Source organism: Colobus angolensis, unplaced genomic scaffold, assembly GCF_000951035.1.
Source record: "Colobus angolensis palliatus isolate OR3802 unplaced genomic scaffold, Cang.pa_1.0 Scaffold25, whole genome shotgun sequence".
Lineage (NCBI taxonomy): Eukaryota > Metazoa > Chordata > Mammalia > Primates > Cercopithecidae > Colobus > Colobus angolensis.
The window spans coordinates 1,356,923-1,374,470 of record NW_012115710.1 but is presented as its reverse complement, the minus strand read 5'-3'; the positions used below and the strand labels follow the sequence as shown (position 1 = coordinate 1,374,470).

Below are 17,548 nucleotides of genomic sequence, written 5' to 3'. Positions count from 1 at the left end.
CCCACTATCTCAAAAAAGAAAAATAGAAAATAAGAAACAGAAAACAGGTTGGGAAAAGTGGCTCACATCTGTTGGCCATGCTGGTTTCAAACTCCTGACCTCAAATGACCTACGTGCCTTGGCTTCCCAATGTGCTGGGCTTACAGGCGTGAGCCACCACACCTGGCTCAATCCTCTTAACATAAACACTTTAATGTCAATTAAGGCTTGAACTCAATGTTAAGTCAATACAAACTCAAATCAATGCTGATTTGACTCTAATGTCAATTAATGCTTGACGGTTTGCTATACTCATTGCATTGGGAACAGTTATCTCAAAAATGAATTTTCTGATGTTCTGCAAGGAGTGACCTCGGACTGAAGACCTTGCCACACTTGTGACATTTGTAAGATTTCTGTCCAGTATGGATTCTCTGATGTCTAATAAGGTGTGAACATGAAGTAAAGGCTTTGCCACAATCATCACATTTGTGAGGTTTCTCTCCTGTATGAATTCTCCTGTTTTTGCATAGGATGAAGCTTGACTGAAGACCTTGCCACAGTCATGACATTTGTAAGGTTTCTCTCCCGTATGAGTTTGCAATGAACTGCAATGTATGAACGATGTCTGAAAATTTTGCCACATTTGTTACACTTGTAAGATCTCTCTTCATTATGGATTCTCCAATGATTTGCAATGGTTTTAGCGTTACTGAAGACTTTGTGAGAATCATTACATTAGTTCAGTTTTCCTACACCATGAACTGTCTGATGGGGAATAATTGTTGACTGCTCACTAAAGGCTTTGCCACACTCACTACACTTGTAAGATTTCTCTCCAGTGTGAATTCCAGTATGTTGTGCCAGGTGTGAATCACTCCCAAAAGTCTTGTCACAAACCTTATATTTGTATGGTTTCTCTCCAGTATGAATTATCCTATGTCTTTTAAGGTGCGATTTGCGACTGAAAAGTTTGTCGCATGCTTCACATTTGTAAAGTTTCTCTCCAGTATGAATTCTATGATGAAGTGAAAGTTGTGACTGTTGATTAAAAGCCTTCCCACATTCGTTACACTTGTAAGGTTTCTCTGCAGTGTGAATTCTAGTATGTCTTGCTAGGTATGAATTACGCACAAAAGCCTTGTCACAAAGTGTACATTTGTAAGATTTCTCTCCAGTATGAAGTCTACGATGGTATACAAGGGATGGCTTGTGACTGAAGGTCTTTCCACACTCATTACACTTGTAAGGTTTCTCACCACTATGAAGTCTACGATGGCAATGAAGGTATGACCTCTGACTGAAGGTCTTGCTGCACTCATTACACTTGTAAGGCTTTTCACCACTATGAACTCTACGATGGCATACAAGGTATGACTTCAGACGGAAGGTCTTGCCGCACTCATTACACTTGTAAGGTTTCTCTCCACTATGAATTCTAGTATGTTTTGCCAGATAGGAATGAGATGCAAAAGCCTTGTCACAAACTTTACATTTGTATGGTTTATCTCCAGTATGAATTACCTTATGTGTCTCAAGGGTTGATTCTCGACTGAAAACTTTTTCACATTCTTCATATTTGTAAGGTTGCGCTCCAGGATGAATTAATTTATGAACTAAAAGATCTGAATTTTGACGAAAGGTCTTGCCACATTCATGACACTTGTAAGGTTTTTCTCCACTGTGAATTCTAGTATGTCTTACCAGGTGTGAATTCCATGCGAAAGCCTTGTCACAAACCTCACATTTGTAAGATTTCTCCCCACCATGAAGTCTATGATGGCATACAAGGGAGGACTTGTGACTGAAAGTCTTGCCACACTCATTACACTTGTAAGTTTTCTCTACAGTGTGAATTCTGGTGTGTCGTGCCAGCTGTGAATTCCACGTGAAAACTGCATCACAAACCTTACATTTGTATGGTTTCTCTCCAGTGTGAATTCTCCTATGTGTCTCAAGGGTTGATTTGCGATTGAAAACTTTGTCACATTCTTCACATTTGTAAGGTTTCTCTCCAGTATGAATTCTATGATGACGTGCAAAGTTTGATTGTTGATTAAAAGCCTTGTCACATTCATTACACTTGTAAGGTTTCTCTCCAGTATGAATTGCCTTATGAATTACAAGGGCTGAATTTTGACCAAAGATCTTGCCACACTCATTACACTTGTAAGGTTTTACTCCAGTATGAAGTCTACGATGGCATGTAAGGGATGACACCTGACTGAAGGACTTGCCACACTCATTACACTTGTAAGGTTTCTCACCCGTGTGGCATCTCTGATGGCCTGCAAGGTACTGCTTGTGATGAAAGACCTTGCCACATACATCACGTTTATATATTTTGTCTCCTAAATGGATTATCTGGTGTTTCCTTAAGAGTGAGCTACAATTAAAGGCTTTGCCACTCTCATTACATTGGAAAGATGTTTCTGTCATGTGTACTTCCTGTTCTTCTGTGAGTAATGAAGAATTTGGGGAATTATTCTCACAGTTATTAGAAATACGGATTTGGGGTCTACAAGAAATTCTTTGGGATGTTGAAACCGAGGGAGCATCACTGGTAGACTTCTCAAGTTGATTACCCATTTTACCTTTGATCTGAAATATGTGCAGTTCAGGCAGATGTGAATGAAAGCCTGATCCAAGTTGATCTTTAATAGGCTTGTTTCCAGCATCTTTTTGATCATGTCGGTCTGTACTACCAGTGAACATTTTAATTTTTGTCATGGGTCCTTCATGGCCATTTCTTTCATCTTCTCGACACTGAAACTCAATGTCCTGAATTTCTTTCTCAATGTTCCGGAAGCAAGAATCTCTAATGTGATGACTTTCATGTCTTTGCAGTGTTCCAGTGTGGAACACTTCTGTATTGCACTGCCCTGTTGATGAGACCTCCTTCATCATGCATTTGGAAGAGATATCTGCAAAATATAAACACCAATAGGTTTCCAATTAAGTCCAGATGGCAAATCATACTGAAGTGTGTAAATATGACACAAAAAACAATACTTATTTTGAACTGCCCAAACATGATCTTCAAAGTTTAGGAACACAAAAGGAGTAAGATTCTTTAATAAATAAAGGGCATTTACATGTCCTTCAAATTAATTCCATGAAAACCTATTTCCTATATCATGACAAAACACTGACAGGGCACAAACATGAGTAAGCCAAAAGTAAGGAGTGTTTTTCCACTGTGACCCTAAAGTGTATCACAATTTGCAAAAAACATATCACTGTCACATCGATGAAGAGAAAAATATATATTCTTCATATTTACAGCATATTTACCATGTACAAATGCTAAAAAACAAAAACCCACACAATATACAATATTGGTAAATAAGCTACAACAACCTCATGTAAGGATTACCAAAAGCAATGTAAATTCTGTATTCTCAAACAATTATAGCACAGAGAAGATAATAAAAGATTATAAAAATTAGCCAGGTGTGGTGGCCCGTGCCTGTAGTCGCAGCTACTTGGGAGGCTGAGGCACAAGAATCTCTTCAACCCGAGAGGCAGAGGTTGCAGTGAGCCAAGATCACACTACTACACTCTAGCCAGGGAGACAAAGTGAGACTCTGCCTCAAACAAAAAAAGGAAAAAAAAGAAAAAAACATTACAATGTATTTCTGAATAAATGTCATAAAATTACTTATATCCACACAGAACAGGCACTTAGTGACTTTTGAAAAATTTTTTGTAGTTTTATTTTTTTGAGATGGAGTCTTGCACTCCAGCTTGGAGTGCCATGGCATGATCTCAGCTCACTGCAACCTCTGCCTCCTGGGTTGAAGTGATTCTCCGGCCTCAGCCTCCTGACTACCTGGGATTACAGGCACGCACCACTATGCCTGTGTAATTTTTGTGTTTTTAGTAGAGATGGTGTTTCACCATCTTGGCCAGTCTGGTCTCAAACTCCTGACCTCAAGTAATCCACCCACCTCGGCCTCCCAAAGTTCTGGGATTACAGGTGTGAACCACTGCATCCGGTGACACTTTGTGACATTAACGAGTGTAGTGTGTCAGTTATATTGCATACCACATACTGTAAAGCCATATGTAAAATTATAAAAATAAAATGTCGTAACCCATGATAAAACCAGCAAGCAAATGAGTACATTTATACAGCCTGCAGAATTCTAAACAACTCCCTCTTAAGAAAAAAGCCACAATTTCTATTTAAGCATGAGCACACAACATAAGAAAAGAAATACACGATAAGATCACTACCTTCTGATGTATGAGGTCAAGCAAATGCACAGCATTTTAAGAAATAAGAATTGACTAATGGCTGAGCAAGGTGGCTCACACCTGTAATCCCAGCACTTTGGGTGGCTGAGGCAGGTGGATCACAAGGTCAGGAGATTGAGAACAGCCAGGCCAACATGGGGAAACCCCATCTCTACTAAGAATACAAAAAGAAACAGCTGGGTGTGGTGGTGGGTGCCTGTAATCTCAGCTACTCTGGAAGATAAGGCAAAAGAATCATTTGGACTCAGGGGGCGGAGGTTGCAGTGAGCCGAGATCTCGCCATTGCATTCCAGCCTGGGTGACAGGGCAAGACTCCGTCTCAAACAAACAAACAAACGAATAGATAAATAATTGACCAATAGTGTAGAAAAGTGCAATTATGATGTCACAACTCTAGTTATGTAATAGCCAGGCAGCACAGCAATTTTGTATCTATGCATTCCCCACGGTTATCTAGTTCACTACGCATAAAATATATAGACTGTGTACCAGGAAAATTTATAAACTGAGATCAGAGAAAACATTGTATAAAACAAATTGCACAATAAAAACAACAAATATGATGTATGCTCCCTGGCCCGAATGTTCGTCTTAGCTAAAAGCCATTATCAGGTTTCTTATTCTCCAATTGGATGTTCCTGCAGATGGGGCCTTTTAGAGAATTTGGTCATGGATGTTGACTAATTGTGAATAGGACTAGGGCTTTTATTTGTATATTTTCTTTCATTTATTTTTGAAAAAGAGCTTCGCTCTTATTGCCCAGGCTGCAGTGCAATAGCGTGATCTAGGATCACCACAACCTCTGCCTCCCAGGTTCAAGCGATTCTCCCCCCTCAGCCATCCGAGTAGCTGGGATTAAAGGCATGCACCACCGCTCCTGGCTAATTTTGTATTTTTAGTAAAGATGGTGTATCTCCATGTTGGTCAGGCTGGTCTCAAACTCTCCACCTCATGTGATTTGGCCGTCTCAGCCTCCCAAATGCTGGGAATACAGGCGTGAGCCACCACGCGCAGCCAGGACTAATGCTTTTATTAAAAGAGACAGTAAAGAGCTGATTGTCTGTTCCTCTTTACACCGTGTCAGGACACAGCAGGAAGATGGCTGGGCTAAACCATGAAGAAGGCTCTCACCAGGAACCAATCTAACTGACATCTTGCTCTTAGATTTCCCACTCTCCAGATTCATGAGAAATACATTTCTATGTCTTAAGATTTCCAGTTTAAGCTATTTTTTTTTAATCTATTTTTGAGACCAGTAATGCTTCATCACCCAGGTAGTGGCACAATTCTCCTACCTAAAGAGATACTCATGCCTCAGCCTCTTGAGTAGCAGGGAATACAGACACGTGCCACCATGCCTGGCTAATTTTTTTTGGGGGGGTGGGGAATGGAATCTAACTGTCACCCGAGCTGGAGTGCAGTGGTGTGATCATGGTTCACTGAAACATCCACCTCCCCGGTTCAAGTGATTCTCCTGTCTCAGTCTCACAAGAAGCTGGGATTAAAGGTTCATACCAACACGCTCAGCTAATTTTTGTATTTTTACTAGAGACGGGGTTTCACCATGTTGGCCAGGCTGGTCTCGAACTGTGGCTGGCCAGTGTAAGCTATTTTTGACAGAACAGTAAAATGAGTGAGACAGGAAAAGAGGCATCTCATCATCAACATAACCGAAGGCTGACAAATCTTATTAAACAAAGGAAGTTTAGAGTCTCTACTATAAAACTTATAATATATGAAGAAGTCTAATAGTATTCACTTGTTTTAAAAAGCAGGTGGACGAATCACCTGAGGTTGGGAGTTGGAAACCAGCCTTACCAATATGGAGAAACCCCATCTCTACTAAAAATACAAAGATTAGCCAGGCTTGCACCAGGCATAATCCCAGCTACTTGGGAGCCTGAAGCAGGACAATCACTTGAACCCTGGAAGTGGAGGTTGCAGTGAGCCAAGATTGCACCATTGCACTCCAGCCTGAGCAACAAGAGGGAAATTTTACTTAAAAAAAAAAAAAAAAATGCCAGGCACTCATGTCTGTAATTCCAGCACTTTGGGAGGCTGAGGAGGGTATATAACTTGAGGTCAGGAGTTCGAGACCAGCCTAGTGAACATGGTGAAACCCCATCCCTACTAAAAATACAAAATTAGCAAGGCATAGTGGAGCATGCCTGTAATCCCAGCTACTCGGGAGACTGAGGGAGGAGAATCGCTTGAATACAGGAGGTGGAGGTTGCAGTGAACTGAGATTGTGCCATTGCACTTCAGCCTGGGAAACAGGAGCAAAATTCCATCTCAAAAAAAAAACAAAAACAAAAACAAAAAAAACCAAGCCTGGAAGCAAATTAACATTATTTCTCAAATAACGACAGTAGGCCCATAGTGTTCATATACATGACCCTGGTTTGCACATATGGTAAGTGAGGGACAAGACTTGATCCTGGGTCTGAAGCATCCCACCACTTGTTCTTAGGCACAATAGTCAGCCCAGGCAGTCCAGAAAATGACAAGTCACAGAATATTCAAGGAGAACAGAAAGAAGTACATCAAGCAGGATACAAAGGCTGAGCTGGGACACAAGGGCTGAGCTGTGCTGCTGACAGTGGTGCTAAGTCATCCCTCGTGGACCATGTGCTGAGACATCATGCCCTGCACACACTGATTCAGGCAGCTTCGTATAATCTCGTCCAGTGGATGAATAAGGTCTTGACTTCTTCAGTGAGAGTAGTGTTGGAGGGGAGGGGCTCATGGGGAAATTGGGGCATCAGGCATTACAAAATCAATAGGGTGGAAAGAAACAGTATTTGCATCCAGATCAATGTACCATGTGAGGCAAGGACACGAAAGGAAGGGTAAGTGTGGAGGGCAGGAAGTAATGGGCATGTAGGAGTGAACTTTGTGCATGTACGTCTGTGGGAATAGAATTCCACTAAGACAGACCAAATCTTCAGCTTGGAGGAAAGTGGAACTAATTTAGCCAATGGTAAAATATTGACCCAAGGTTAACTATGCAAATTACAATATGGGCAAGGGACAAGAATGAAAGAGATCCAAGAAAGCAGCAGTAGGGTGACCTGAGGTGAAAGCAGTTTTACATCTCTTAAATTCAATGCCTCTGATTTCTACTTTCAAGCATATACTCAACAAAATCCCCTGTGTAGATTCCAGAATTGCATACACCAAAAAAAACCAAACGCTACGACGAGTACAGTGCAGCAATGTAGGAGGCCATGGGGGAGAACAAGGATCCCCTGGCTGAGTAGGTAGTGATGTGCTTGTGAAAACAGAGCCTGGCTGAGTGCAGTGGCTCACTTCTGTAATCCCAGCACACTGGATGGGCGGGTGGATCACAAGGTCAGGAGTTCGAGACCAGCCAGGCCAGCATGGTGAAACACTGTCTCTACTAAAAAAATACGAAACATTAGCCGGGCATGGTGGTGCACGTCTGTCATCCCACCTGCTCAAAAGGCTGAGGTAGGAGATTGCTTGAACCCGGGAGGCGGAGTTTGCAGTAAGCTGAGGTTGCACCACTGTACTCCAGCCTGGGTGACAGAGCAATACTCAAGTCTTAAAAAAAAAAAAAGAAAAAGGAACTGTACCTTTAATAGAGATGTGGTTTCACCCACGTTGGACAGGCTGGTCTCCAACTCCTGACCTCAGGTGATTCACCCACCTCAGCCTTCCGAAGTGCTGGGATTATAGGTGTGAGCCACTGCACCCACTTGGGCAGTATTATTTATGAGAATAAAGAGAAGAAACCAATCCAGATGTCCATCGACAGGTAAATATATGAACAAAATGTGGTATATACATACAATGGAGTATTATTCAGCCTTAAAAACAAACTCAGATGGGGCCAGGGGCGGTGGCTCATGCCTGTAATTCCAGCACTTTGGGAATCCAAGGCCACTGAATCATGTCAGGCCAGGCTATCAAAACCAGCCTGGTCAACATGGTGAAACCGCCATCTGTAATAGAACTACCAAAAATTAGTCGGGTGTGGTGACACATGCCTGTAATCCCAGCCACTCAAGAGGCTGAGGCAGGAGAATCACTTGAACCCAAAAGGTGGAGGTTGCAGTGAGCCAAGATCACACCACTGCACTCAAGCCTGGGCAACAGAGTGAGACTCTGAATCAAAAAAAATAAAAATAAAACAAAACAAAACACAGAAACCAAGAAGTTGAAAGCCACTGTATCTTAAGGAAATGACAGTAGAAGTAAAATATGGAAACCCCATTCAACTTCACAAGCTCCCTCACTAAGATTGATGAAAACCATATCTGTTACAGGGTTGATCCTACAAAAAATGGGAACATAGGTTTTCTTGTTAAAAATGAACAATGGCACATATTGGTGTGAAAATGTGAAATGAACAAGAGTTCAGTCAAGAGCCTCATATATATGAGGCTGTGAGCCCAAATGACCTCCTCACTAGGAGGAATTTCAACACCACTGACTGCTGCTTAGAGATGATGATCGGCATGAACATTTACAGCATGAACATTGTCACAGTGCCAGTGAGAGACGCTTCTGTGATGCTCCTCAAAAACCAGAATGAGCTGAGCACGGTGGCTCACACCTGTAATCTCAGCACTTTGGAAGGCCGAGGTGGGTGGATCACCTGAGGTTGGGAGTTAGAGACAAGCCTGACCAACATGGAGAAACCCCGTCTCTACTAAAAATACAAAATTAGCTGCGTGTGGTGGCGCATGCCTGTGATCGCAGCTACTTGGGAGGCTGAGGCAGGAGAATCGCTTGAACCTGGAAGGCAGAGGTTATGGTGAGCCGAGATCACACCATTGCACTCCAGCCTGGTCAACAAGAGCGAAACTCCATCTCAAAAAACAAAAACAAAAAACAAAACAAAACAAAACAAAAAAACCACGTATGGGGCAAAATCACAAAAGAAAATACAAAACCAGGAAGAGCCAAGACAGACAAGAGCAGACTCCTCATGTCTGCAGGGACATTTTCCTCACCCACAGACTCCAGGTTCCTGTAGTTCTCCAACATCACTTCCCTGTATAAAGCCCTCTGTGCGGGGTTCAGGCATTTCCACTCCGCCAGTGAGAATTCTATAGCCACATCCCTGAAAGTCACACGTCCCTAAAATGAAACACACATTTCAACAAAACATTATGGAGGACAGAGTTTTCACAGGAAATGAGAAAAGAGAAAATAAGTATTTATTTAATCAAAGGTTGTTCTTGCAATACCACGTTAAGGTGTTTTTGAATATTTTTTCCCCAGAGTTGCATTTTATTATACTTTTCCTTCAAAGATTTTAAGATCCCATAAGTCACTATGGAAGTCTCGATCTTATGGACAATATAAAAACTATATAAATGAAAAGGAAGCACAGGGCCAGGCATGGTGGTTCACGCCTGTAATCCCAACACTTCAGGAAGACAAGGCGAGCAGATTATTTGAGGTCAAGAGTTCAAGACCAGCCTGGTCAACATGGTAAAACCTGTCTCTACTAAAAATATACAAATTATCCAGGCTTGATGGCAGGCACCTGTAATTCCAGCTACACAGGAGGCTGAGGCAGGAGAATCACTAGAACCCAGGAGATGGAGGCTGTAGTGAGCCAAGTTGGCACCATTGCACTCCATCCTGGGCAACAGACTGACACTCCATCTCAAAAAAAAAAAAGAAAACAGGGTTTTCTCTAGAGACATGTCAGATATAATGTTCAACACACCAGGTGATATTAAGTCTCTAGATGAGCTAAGATACAAGTGCTGTTTCAGAGAGGACAAAGTCCAATGGCTTTGAAAGAAAAGTCCGAACCAAAAAACTATCATGATCGGTCAGGCACAGTGGCTCATGCCTATAATTCCAGCACTTTGGGAGGCTGAGGCGGGCAGATCATGAGGTCAGGAGTTCGAGACCAGCCTAGGAACTTGCTGAAACCCCCTTCTCTACTAAAAATACAAAACTCAGCTGGGCGTGGTGGTGGGTGCCTATAATCCCTGATACTCAGGAGGCTGTGGCCATAGAATTGCTTGAAACCAAGAGACAGAGGTTGCAGTGAGCTGATATCATGCTATGCACTTCAGCCTGGGTGACAGAGCAATACTGCGTCTCCAAAAAACTCAGAAAACAAAAAACTGTCATGATCACAGCAATAGCCATGACTAACATTTTTGAATGCTTCCCGTGTGCTATACACTCTTCTAAGTGCTTCCCGTGTCATAAGCCATAAAATAATGTACTATCCCATGAAGGAAGATCTGTACTTGGAGTCAGCTGCATCACACACACTCTAGGAAACTTGCCAGAAATCAAACAGCTAAAAATATCAACACGAGCACCTGGATCCGGATGTCTGGGGTTCACATGTGGACATGAACACCGAAGTGACAGACACAGCTTTAAACTAAACGGACACAGGTTTATCCAGTGGAGAGAATGTGATGAAGGTCTGAGGGTGAGAACATGGAGCATCCTACAAGGTCACTGAATGGACACACACAGGCATCAAATAATCCTCCACAATACTTCTTACTTTTTTCTTTTTCTTTTTTTTGAGACGGAGTCTCACTCTATTGGACAGGCTGGAGTGCAGTGGCACAATCTCGGCTCACTGCAACCTCTGCCACCCAGGTTCAAGCAAGTCTCTCGCCTCAGTTTCCCCAGTAGGTGGGATTTGAAGCACCTGCCACCGCATCCATCTAATTTTTGTATATTTAGTCAAGAAGGTGTTTCACTATCTTAGCCAGGCTGGTCTTGAACCCCTGATGTTGTGATCCACCTGCCTCAGCCTTCCAAATAAAAAATACTTAAAATCATTACAATTATTATAAAAAATAAAACATATTGCAAATGAAAAATAGTTAAAATCATTACAATTATTATAAAAAATAAAACTTATTACAAATGTGTTTTCTACATAAACCACGGGCTTATCCATCCATGTATTCACGCACACACATCCCACCATGCCGTTACACAGGTGGTGGCGCGCACCTCAAACTCAGCTACTTGAGAGGCTGAGGCAACAGAATCACTGTAATCGAGGAGTCAGAGGCTACAGTGAAACGAAATCACACCACTGCACTCCTGCCTGGGCGACACAGTGAGACACAACTCAAAAAATATTAAAAAATAAAGTTAAATCAATGATGTAATAAAGCCTATCACTGATGCCTATCTCCACTTTCCATTCCATTCCAAGTCATTAAGAGTGCAGAGTTTGGCCAAGCACAGTGGCTCAGGCCTGTAATCCCAGCACTTTGGGAGGCCGAGGTGGATGAATCACAAGGTCAGGAGTTCGACCAGCCTGACCAGTATGGTGAAACCCCATCTCTACTAAAAATACAAAAAAATTAGCCAGGTGTGGCAGCAAATGCCTGTAATCCCAGATCCTCGGGAGGCTGAGGCAAAAGCATTGCTTGAAGACAGAAGGCAGGGGTTGCAGGGAGCTGAGATCCTGCCACTGCAATCCAACCTGGGCAACAGAGCGAGACTCCACCTCAAAAAAGTGCAGAGTCCAGCCGGGCTGCCTGTCTCCCATCTGGAATGCTAGTAATTTGGGAGGCCAAGATGGGAGGATCACTTGAGGCTAGGATATCAAGGCTATAGTGAACTATGATTGCACCACAGCACTCCAGCCTGGACAACAAAATAAAAATACAATGTAAAAAATAAGGCTGGACATGGTGGCACACACTTTTAATCCCAGCACTTTGGGAGTCTGAGACAGGCAGAGGAGTTCGAGACCAGCCTAACCAACATGATGAAACCCCGTTTCAACTATAGATACAAAAATTAGCTGGGTGTGGAGGTGCGTGCCTGTAGTCCCAGCAACTTGGGAGGCTGAGACAGAAGAATTGCTTGAAATTGGGAGGCGGAGGTTGCTGTGAGCTGAGATCGTGCCGTTGCACCCCAGCTTTAGTGACTGAGCGAGACTCCATCTTAATATAAATAAATAAATACATGTATACATTCATTCATACATACATACATAGATATATATGGTGACCCATGCCTATCCTTCTGGCTCTCCGGGAGGCTAAAGCAGGGATTCGTTGAGCCCAGGAGTTTGAGGCTGCTGGAAACTCTGAATTGTGTCATTGTACTCCAGAACGAAGCCACAGAGCGACACCTTCTCTCTCTCTCTTTTTTCTTTTGAGACAGAGTCTCCACTCTTCCAAGGCTGGAGTGCAGGGGCACAATTTCAGCGTACAGTAACCTCCACCTCCTGGATTCAACTGGTTCTCCTGCCTCAGCCTCCTGAGTAGCTGTGATTACAGGCATGCACAGCCACACCCAGGTAATTTTTTTTTTTTTTTTTTTTTTTGAGGCAGAGTCTCGTTCTGTCGCCCACACTGGAGTGCAGTGGCCGGATCTCAGCTCACTGCAAGCTCCGCCTCCTGGGTTTACGCCATTCTCCCGCCTCAGCCTCCTGAGTAGCTGGGACTACAGGCGCCTGCCACCTCGCCCGGCTATTTTTTTATATTTTTAGTAGAGACAGGGTTTCACCATATTAGCCAGGATGGTCTCGATCTCCTGACCTCGTGATCCATCTGCCTCGGCCTCCCAAAGTGCTGGGATTACAGACGTGAGCCACCTCGCCCGGCCTCACCCAGGTAATTTTTGTACTTTTAGTAGAGGTGGGGTTTCACCGTGTTGGCTAGGCTGGTCTCGCACTTCTGACCTCAAGTGATCTACCTGCCTTGGCCTCCCAAAGTGCTGGGATTACAGGTGTGAGCCACCATACCTGGACCAACATCTTGTCTCTTGAAAAAAAAAATTTTTTTTGAAGAAAGAGACATGTTGATCTACTCGTGTGGCTTCAAATGCATTACCAAATCAGATACAAAATATCTCCCCTTATTTGTCTCCTTTTCCAGAATTGACCAGATATCTGTGCACATTAACATATGTATTTCATATGTAGTTTCTCTAAGCTGACATCCAGATGAGGTCCCTGAACCATCCAGGCTGCCCAGCAGCACTGACATCAACGGGCCCACACCCCATGTTTATCCATGTCTGGGTGTGAGCCCTTCCCAGGACCGTGCCCAGTGGAGCCTTTTCCCAAGTTCATGTCACTGGGTCACAGGAGATGGAATCTCAGAGCAGGTGACGGGAACTGAGGGCAGGCATGGGTGAGGGCGAGCGCACCTGTCACGCAAAATGCTTCAGACTCAGAAAAGACTGGCTATTACAATACCTGGCATTTCAGAAAGGAAAGAGACAGATTAATCCCCAGAGGAACATCACTTCACCTGAGGAAGGGCCATGCCTGCCCCCTTTCCTTTCCTCTTCTCAGCTGCTTCCTCACGTAGTATCAGTCTTTAGAAATCAATCCTGTATGTGAAAAAAAGACTGCATGTTAGAAATGATTCACTCCCTTCCCGTGACAAAAACACACGAACAGGAGAGACTTCACTCTGAAGAAAGATGTCACCCTCTGCCCTCTGCACCAGAGATCATGAAGAGATAAGAAAGTCCCACAGGAAGACCTGTAAGTGTACGTTTGACCCTGGTCTTCAGATCTCACTCCCCTCCTGGAGAAACCCCCACACACGAGGCAGCAGGGGGGAGCTGGGCTGGACTGATCTCCCCTTCAGGGTACAGACCCATCCCTGATCTAACCCCATCCAGAGGACAGCCCCTCATCTCTCTGTGGATCACAGGCTGAGTTCAGCCCTCAGAAATGGAGGACACAGAGCTTCCATGCTCAATGCTGCACACAGATGACAAGCACCCGGGCCACTGCAGCTATTACTGAGGGTGGGCTCCATCCTTTCAGAATAAGAACCCCTGCTAAAGCAGCACAAAAGCTCTATTTGCAAAATGCTCTGTACTCTAATGTGAAGCCAGGGTCGAGCTCCACTCAGAGGGGGCGAGCCCAGCACAGCCCCACGTTCTGGCTCTGCTCTGTCTTTGGGGCCTTGTTCTCACCAGGATCCAAACAGCGGATGGCAAAGGCACAAAAATAATCAAAGAGAACAGACAATGTGGACCCGGGGTGGGGCGAAGGTTCAGCTGTGTGTAAGGAAAATGAATTTAGGGCCCCAAATCACTAAGTAAAAGGGAAAAGTCAAGCTGGGAACTGCTTAGGGAACAAGACTCCCCTTCTATTCAAAGTTACCCCTCTGCTCCCTGACATAGATGCATATCTGAGTGCCTCCTTTGAAAGGCTAATCAGAAACTCAAAAGAAGGACCCAGCACAGTGGCTCAGGACTTTAATCCCAGCACTGTGGGAGGCCAAGGCTGGCAGATCACTTGGGGTCAAGAGGTCGACACCAGCTCAGCCAACATGGTGAAAACCCATCTCTATTAAAAATACAAAAATGATCCAGGCATCTACCTCGGAAGCTGAGGCAGGAGAATCACTTGAACCCAGGAGGCAGAGGTTGCAGTGAGCTGATATCGTGCCACTGCACTCCAGCCTGGGCGACAAAACGAGACTTCATTTCAAAAAAAAAAGGAAACTCAGAAGATTGCAACCATTTGTGCCTCAGTCCTCTGTGACCTGGAAGCCCCTGCTCTGCTTCAAGTCTTCCTGCCTTTGTTTAAAGCTGCCCCACCTTCCCAGACCAAACCAATGTACTTCTTACATATATTGATTGATGCCTCATGTATCCATAATATGTATAAAATTAAGCTCTGCCCCGACCACCTTGGGCAAAATAAACTTTCCTTTTTTTTTTTTTTGGTTGAGACGGAGTCTCGCTCTGTCGCCCAGGCTGGAGTGCAGTGGCTGGATCTCAGCTCACTGCAAGCTCCGCCTCCCGGGTTTACGCCATTCTCCTGCCTCAGCCTCCGGAGTAGCTGGGACTACAGGCGCCCGCCACCTCGCCCGGCTAGTTTTTTGCCTTTTTTTTTTTTAGTAGAGACGGGGTTTCACTGTGTTAGCCAGGATGGTCGTGATCCGCCCATCTCGGCCTCCCAAAGTGCTGGGATTACAGGCTTGAGCCACCGCGCCCGGCCAAACTTTCTAAATTAACTGAGATCTGTGTAAGATTTTCTGGTTTCACAGCTGCAATGTCAAATGGGGGGCTGTGGGAGATCACAAAGGAAACCCGGAGAAGATGATATCAGAACACGGACCTAGGAAAGAAAGGCTGCTTGTCACTTGCAGCTGAGGGACAAAGAGTCCTAGTCAGAGTGACAGCTCAAGCGAAGGCCCTGAGACAGGAGCAACCTCAGCCCCAGGAAAAGGAAAGCGATCCATGTGGCTGGAGCAGTGGAAGAGAGGAGGGCACAGGTAGGACATAAGGTCAGAGAGGTCCTGGGGGCACACAGACCCATAGGGACATGATCTTCAAACATTTTTCTCCCACAACCCAAAAGATTTTTGAAAGTCGATGGTGATCCCTGCTCTGCGGGAGTCTGAGGCAGGAGAATCCCTTGAAGCCAGGAGACAGAGGTTGGAGTGAGCTGAGATCATGCCATTGCGCTCCAGCCTGGGACACAAGAGTGAAAATGCGTCTCAAAAAAACAAAAAACAATAAAAAAGGAAGTTATGTATCTCCTCACTCCTTTCACGTATACATGTAAGTTTCTCTTTATATTATAATTTACAACACTTATAAATAATGTAATTTACTTCCCATATTTAAAACACATGCTGTCAAGTTCAGCTGTTTCCAGAAGTACACAGTCACTCTCATCTGAGATGTGCAGACTGTAAGGGAATGTTCGGGGGTTTTAGGAAGTCACTTATGGACACCTGAAGCTGGGGATGCCCCTTTGATGTCCCAGGAGAGAGCGGAGGAGACAACTGGACACAGGATTGTAGAGCTCAGGGGTGAGGCCTGCAGGGGACATGGAGTCGTGTAGGTGGGTGAAAGCTCTGAGATGATAAGGCTCAAGGTGATTTGAGTCTAATCCCCTGTTTTTGCTCATCTTGTGCTTTTTTTTTTTTTAACATTTGGATAACTGGAACCCATTTAAAATTCAAGTTAAAACTGAGCACCCTAATTCTGTACCTATCTCTCATTCTCCAATTCTCTCTCTAGTTCTTGTTTTCTTTTCTTTTTCCCTGGGATTCTGCTCCTCATTTTGTACCCCTCTCCTCTCCTGCTATTTATCCCCTTCTTCCTTCTATTACTTCTCTTCCACCTCTTCTGCTCCATCCTCACAACTTATTTAACTTCTTTTTCTTTCTTTTTTTTTTTTTGAGACCGAGTTTCACTCTTGTTGCCCAGGGTGGAGTGCAATGGCGAGATCTTGGCTCACCGCAATCTCAGCCTCCCAGGTTCAAGCGATTCTCCTGCCTCAGACTTCCTAGTAGCTGGGATTACAGGCATGTGCAACCGCACCCGGCTAATTTTGTATTTTTAGTAGAGACGTTTTTCCATGTTGGTCAGGCTGGTCTCAAACTCTGGACCTCAGGTGATCCGCCCGCCTCAGTCTCCCATAGTGCTGGGATTACAGGCATGAGCCACCGCTCCCAGTCCTTATTTAACCTCTTGTTGCTCCTTCTCCCCAATCTTTCAATCTTCCTCAATCTCTATATATTACCACCTCTTCTCTTATCTCTGCGTCTCCTCTGCTCTCCCAGCTACATTCCCTTTTCCACGTTACACTCCCTGTCCCCACTCTGTAGCACCCCAGATCCCCAGGTGTCCTCCCGGCTGTGGTTCTCCCTCTGTTCTCCTTGCCACCAGCACCACTCTGCTCTGTCTGTCCTGGCTTCAAATCCCTCCTCCTCTCCCTCACTCTGGTGAGCCTCCCTCTTTGCTGCCCTTCTCCCTACCTTACTGTCCTTCATCTCTGCACAGCTAGCTTTTCTCTACATTTCTCCAGTTGCTTTTCTCTTCCTGCTATCTTTTTTTTTTCTTTCACTTTTGCTGTTTCTTAGCAAATCCCTTATCCATCCTCTACTTTGCCATCTGTTATGGGCCTTCCTCATTCTTCTTTTCTCTGTCTCTGGTTTTCTACTGCTCTCTCAGTCCCTCTCTCTGTCTCCTGATCCTTTTGGCCCACACAATCACAGGCGGGTTTGGAGTAAGACGCCTGCATCCCGGAGAAGCGCATTTTCCAGGGGGTGGAGCTGGGCAGACAAGAGCACCGGGTGTCACAGGACAAGCCCCTGGGACCTCCCCAACGCTGGCTCAGTGGAAGCGGTGACTGCGGAGGAAAGACTTGGGGAGCAGCAGGGTCCAGCACGAGGAGGGACGTGGGGGGCCGAAAGCACCTTAAGACAAGGGTTGGACCTGCAGGATCCCAGGACCAGGCAGAGGAGGAAGCCCTCCGGGACTCTGCTCCAGGGGCCGACTGGGGCGAGGCTGGGCAGCGCACAGGGCGGGAATCCACCTCGCGCCTGAGGACTTTAAAAAGCACGGG

At 44.7% G+C, this 17,548-nt stretch overlaps 1 protein-coding gene across 1 annotated transcript; it reads right to left on the bottom strand.

Annotated features, from left to right (window-relative positions):
• Nucleotides 1–174: 174 nt before the first annotated feature.
• On the bottom strand, nt 175–9,246 carry LOC105514655 (zinc finger protein 600). Its single transcript, XM_011946158.1, has 4 exons — nt 9,219–9,246; nt 6,408–6,505; nt 3,497–3,570; nt 175–2,903 (listed from the first exon to the last, which is right to left on the bottom strand). Exon 4 carries the CDS (start codon nt 2,884–2,886, stop codon nt 718–720), a length of 2,169 nt encoding a protein of 722 aa, XP_011801548.1. The 5' UTR covers nt 2,887–2,903; nt 3,497–3,570; nt 6,408–6,505; nt 9,219–9,246; the 3' UTR covers nt 175–717.
• Nucleotides 9,247–17,548: the final 8,302 nt, after the last annotated feature.